The sequence below is a fragment of the Gavialis gangeticus genome, unplaced genomic scaffold (genome assembly GCF_001723915.1).
Source record: "Gavialis gangeticus isolate Ggan-Ray unplaced genomic scaffold, GavGan_comp1, whole genome shotgun sequence".
NCBI lineage: Eukaryota > Metazoa > Chordata > Crocodylia > Gavialidae > Gavialis > Gavialis gangeticus.
In genome coordinates, this window is record NW_017728995.1 from 19,604,228 (window position 1) to 19,609,870 (window position 5,643).

Sequence of the window (5,643 nt, forward strand, 5' to 3'; positions counted from 1 at the left end):
GGGGAGGAGGCAAGTGGCACCTTTGGCTTCTGTTCCCTCCTCAAGCACAATGTGGGTAACAGTAAGGGGATGGGGAGGGCAGAAGCTTCAGAGGGCAAGCAGAGGGGGCAGGAGACTGCTGTGTTCTAACTCTTGCCCCAATCCAGATTTTAAGGCCAGAGCCAGAACCACAGCATTGCCTGTCCTGTTTTCCCTCCTCCCCCACCCTTTTCCCCATGTTAACTTGAAATGAAAGGGATTAATGACTATGAAATAAATATACTGTAGTGATTTTTGCATATATGCAAACCATATGGGTGCCTATAGATGTAATTCATCCAGAACTGATGCTTTTTAAGTTGGTGCAACTGCTTAAAGATTTAGCAAAGGTACTCCATAAACACTCTTGTGTGGCACTCGTGTACCTACTTGCACATAGAACAAACTATTCATTGTATCAGTCCAGAGCCAAAAGGCACATGACTTGTCTTACCGTATAGTTCATTGGGCTGTGCCCCAGCAGAATCAACAGCATTTTAAGCCATGGTGCCCCTACAACCAAACACTGTTCAGTATGTGTGTGTACTCCAGATAATCCCCTCCCTTTACCCCCTTCCATGTGCTAATTAGTGCCCTTCTTGCAACTGGAACCAGGTGCTCTTGTCACAAGTCCTGGGACCCTCCAAAAATTTAAATGCAGATGAGATGCGGGTCTGCCTGGTTCATCTCCACCATATGCAGGGTGGGGCCATACTAATCGTATGCAACAGGCTAAGGGAGGAGGCAACAGAGCCTCTCAACTAGGTAGAAATTTGGGAATGTTTGCCAGACATTTAAGGCTCGTGAGGAAATGGGAATCATTGGAAATGGGAAAGAAGGGAACTGCTCCACTGTGGGCGTGAAGGGGAAGATGAAATGTCTTTGTAATGGTTTGCCATGACTTGGAAAAGAATGGTGCTGAGGGGGAGTGAGCACAATGGGCACAATATCTTATTAAGCTGGACTTTGTTGTTGGTCCATATGGGCCAGGTGTTTTATGGGCACACTCAGCATGGGCTGTATTCTGTTAATTTCAGAGTTGGTTTTCATGACTCAGTACGTACTGCTTCTAGCAGCAGTTTAATTGTAGACAGTGTGTTTAGGTGGGGAGGCTTACTCGTATGCAAATGTAAGATGAGGGGCTGTTTGCCTATGCTGTTTGGGGGATGTCTTGTCTTTGAGTAAATATGGTAGTTTAGATTGTGGTTAGTAATGTAGCCTGTTGGGGTCTAGCTATACTAGAATTTGGCAATATCTAACTGGTGGTAAAAACAACTCTTCTAATCATTTCAGCTTATTTTGAGGAACTATTTTAGTCTTTAGGGTGGTCACTTTTTCAAGTGGCCTTCCTATAGACTAGAAATTTTTTTTAACACCCCCCCCCCAACAAACCCCCAAGAATTAGTTTTATTTCAAGTAGAAACACAGATCCGTGTGCTGGAAACTGGCTGCTCAGATAAAGCACTAAATACTCTTAGTTATCTGTTGCTAGACCATAAGCCTTAATTTAAGGACTGATTTAATCATGCGACTTCACCGTTTCCTTACAGATTGCAAGGAAACGACATAAAGTTATTGGTGTTTTCAAGAGCCCACATGGTCATACCAGGCCTCCGGCATCTCTGAAACACATTGTTCTTATGCCTCTTTCACAGATCAAGAAAGTGTTGGACATCAGGGAAACAGAAGGTATGTACATTTGGAGTTACCTCGTAGCTAAGAGACTATGGTTTGGCAGAAAAATAGTGTGTAGGTTGTAGATTGAAATAGTTATACAAAACACCTGGGAGTAACTAATCATGTGATTACCAACTTTAGCTGGCAGTTTGAGTGCAATTGCTCTGCTTGAAAGTACCGGGCAAGTTTTTAAAGGCTGTTGGCCTGCAAACCAATGTGTGTGTCATTAGCCTTTAAGAGTTGTGTTTATCAAGAGCCAACTAAATGATATTGTGAGCCTGCAGTTGAACAGAAATTTGATGGTTAAAGCTTTCAACATGAAGCTTCTGTTCCACTGAGTGCACTTGCTTTTCTTGCTTGGCCCAGTGCTGTCTCCTGAAATAGAGATATTAATTTAAAATGTGATGATGTTACTTGAGAAGGAGTTGCCTTTGGCATCTGAGAACAAAGGTTTAAAGGACTTAACTCCTGTAACAACTTGGTCATATTGACCCCACATGGATTTCTTTTATATGAATGTTTCACAGTAGTAGAAAAGAACATTGCATGGAATTCAAGGTTGTAGTAACAGTGCCTTTATAAACTGGCAGTCAGACTAATTGCTAGAAATATAATCGGGAAGTTAAGCTACAATGATGTTTCACTTCTGGTGACAAGCCTTCATAACAAACTTGTTTTTGCTTGTTCTCCAGAGCTCTCAACAAATCTTGCTGGGTTTGTATTTGTTAAAGGTTAAGAAGCCATCTATTAAGGTGGAGGCTTCATCCAATCTCATTTCATCTTTTAAAAATGACTGCTATAGTTTAATTGGTATTTATGCATACGTAAAAACAAATTCTAGCCATTTGATACAAGATACGGGAATTCTTCATCAATTAAAGTTAGTCTCTGAGCTTGCGTACGCTAGAGAAATGATTTGTTTTTGACAAAATAACATGATTGAATGCTTCCAACTTGTGTTTCTGAAGCAGCGCTGAGCACTGCTTGCTCACATACATACTCTCTAAACTCTCCTGTGTTGAATCTTGCTTTGGGGTTGCTGACTGAGGAGTACAAACCACAGCTTGCTCTACATACATATAGAGCAGGGTTAACTTGTCATAATTCTTAGTTTTTATTGTTTAAATTGCAAATGGCCTCCTTATTCATTCCATAAAAGAGCCCATAGGACACATCCAGATGAGTGTGCACGTGTCTGCTGCGGCATCTCAAAGTAGTTTGAGACTCTGTGAGAGGCATGCTAAGAACCAAAAACACGTTCCCCGTGTTGCGTATTTGCAGCACAAACTCTAAATTTGATACTGGGAAATCCACACACATGCACGCAGCCCTTCCTAGCCCCCAATATCTCACCCTGTGCCCAGCTGCCAGACGGGATGGGACCTGCTGGTGGGAGCTATGGTTGCACGGGCAATTGTCCCCACACTCTGGTTAGTGAAGGGGTTCAGGGGGAGCTCTGATTTTTCTGTTTAAAAAACCCAGGAGCAAACACCAAAGCATATAGATATGTAGAATTTATTTTATTATGATGAATTATGATTTATTAAGCACTGGTAGGCTTCCAAATTGCTTTAAATTTGTAAATATATCAAAAAAACATTGCCCAACTGTGCTGTGCTTGCTTGCACTCTCTCTTGCTCTTTTAGTAGCGTTTCATTTTAATTGCAGAAAAAACATAGTTTTTTGGGCATTTTAAAGAGTAAATTTTAGGATTTTTTTTTTTAATAATAATTGGCAATTTTTAAACATGGAACATCAGGATTCCTGCTAGTGAGGCAAGTGGCAGGACCCAGGCAGAGGAGTATGCCCAGGACTGGCACTGGGGACCCAGCTGGAGGGCAAACAAGGTGGCTGACCTCCTGGCCATTTGGTGCCAGGAGGACGTGCTTTGACAGTTCAAAGCAGGCCACTACAATGAGCAGATCTTTTAGGCGATAGTTGCCCAGATGGCAAGGTGGGGGGCACACATGGCAGCACACAAAGGCCAACTATGCAGCCACAGCCCACTGGCAGCTAGCACAGAGGTGCAGACAGCTCTGCTGCAGTGCCCATGCCACAACCCACGCAGCCCCTGTCCAGTTCTGGCAAATATGCAGACATGGGGCTGCAGGTCCAAGGGAGCAGATGCTGGCAGAGGCTGCAGCAGGTCACAGTCAGGCAGCAGTCCAGCTAGCACAAGGAGCTAGTATCTTCATATGTCAAGTGGCTAGGCCTCAGAAGCTCCTGCTTTATACTGCTGCGGCCAGCTCAAGTGCTGGCCCCTGCCTTCAGCTCCCTGTGGCTGTAGATCTGGGAGATGCTAGGCAGGGTCAGTGTTTGTTTTGTGTGTCTTCCACACACACACACACCCTTTGCCCCACACGAAAGTGCGTGTTCAGGCACATGTGCTATGGCACATATTCCTGGCACAAATTTGTGCCACCACTATTTGAGTTGCTGCAAGCGCACATGCCTGCATGTGTAGATATGCCAATAGTATTCAATTCTGGTGCTTCTCAGTATCCCTTCTTGATTGGAGGAGTGATAATCTACTCTAAAGTTGCAGACCTGAAGAGAGAACCCCAGAGTTCATAGGATCCTGGAATAGTAGGTTTGTAATGGACTGCTAGAGGTGATTTAGTCTAACTCACTACGAAAGACCAGGATTGTCCTTTGACTAAACTCTACCAGTCGTATACCTGTGTAATCTGCGTTTAAAACATCCAAGGATTCCACAAACTCCAGTGATAACCAATATCCAGTGATTCCTAGTTGGCACAGATAAGACAGATTTAAATGCAGATGAGGTGCTAATATCCAACCTAAATTTTCCTTGCTGCATTTTTAAGACCATTGCTCTATTGCTCCCTGTGGCCAAGAGCAGTCCATCTCCGTTCTCCCTGTAACCACCCATCAGGTATTTGTAGACTGATTTGACTTGGTATAGTTTCCTATGCACTACAGTGTGGGCTGCTTCCAATTTTTTACTTGAGCCAGCCTGCTCTTGAAACACAGGAATGCAAGTTTAACTTATTATCTTCTTTAGAATTGTATGCAGGTTTACTGTCCTGTCTGGAATATGGTGTGAACTGAATGTTTGTCTTCGATTTGTAGATTGCCGGAAGGCTTTTGCTTTGGTTGTGCGACCACCAACAGAACAGAACAACTTGTTGTTCAGTTTTCAGATGACGACTGAGGAACCTGCTAAAGAGGACTGGCTGAAGATGCTGTGTCGGCATGTAGCCAATACAATTTGTAAAGCAGATGCTGTAAGTCCTTTACCAGGTTATTGATGAAAATATTTCACCCCAAATGTATTTTAAACACATGAATGGCTGCTTTCTTTTGATAATAGGGGAAGAAAATTGTTAATAGTGGACACAGAAAAGCTAAATTAGGGTAGAGAAATAGGTTTTAGAATGTCTACATTCAATGCAAAATTACTTTTGTATTGAAGTTATTCTGTACTCCCCCTGTGATAGTTAGGAAGGAGTAGGCCTGACTATTAAGTTCTGCAGTACCTAATTTTTTAAGCTGCTTCCTATTTATGCTTGTGGAATTGTTTCGTTCTTTTAGGCTAAATACAGGCCTTTGGGGGCATTGAGAGGTTAAGTTGATTCAAAATGGCTGTCTGATATCAGGCAAGTCAGGATGGGTGGGGGGGCCTGTTGATGGGGTTGGGATCTAGCAGACTGGAAGGGATCGGCGGTCCACTGGGGGATGAGGGGCAGGCACAGCCTGTGGGTGGGGTGGGTGCAGCAGGTGTGACCTGTAAGGGGTGGGGGGAGGCACAACCTGCCAGTGGGGGAGGGAGGGCTCTTCCCTTCCCTGCGCTCTCCCCCAGGGAAACCTGTATCTCCATCCCTCCTATCCCTTTCCCCACCAGGACTTGCTTGCTTGGCTCCAGTAGCCGTAAATGCTGATAAAAGCAGCTGCACCTGGAGTGGCTCGAGGGATGGGGGGTGAGAG

The 5,643-nt window shown here is 44.1% G+C and overlaps 1 protein-coding gene across 4 annotated transcripts in view; it reads left to right on the plus strand.

The window, feature by feature from the left end:
- ECT2 (epithelial cell transforming 2) overlaps window positions 1-5,643 on the plus strand; it is an 80,127-nt gene that overhangs the window by 52,307 nt on the left and 22,177 nt on the right. For all 4 annotated transcript variants that reach the window (XM_019503310.1, XM_019503311.1, XM_019503313.1 and 1 more), the window contains 2 exons: window positions 1,569-1,707; window positions 4,789-4,943. In XM_019503310.1, the coding sequence (XP_019358855.1) occupies window positions 1,569-1,707; window positions 4,789-4,943 (294 nt within the window). The remainder of the gene's footprint in view (window positions 1-1,568; window positions 1,708-4,788; window positions 4,944-5,643) is intronic.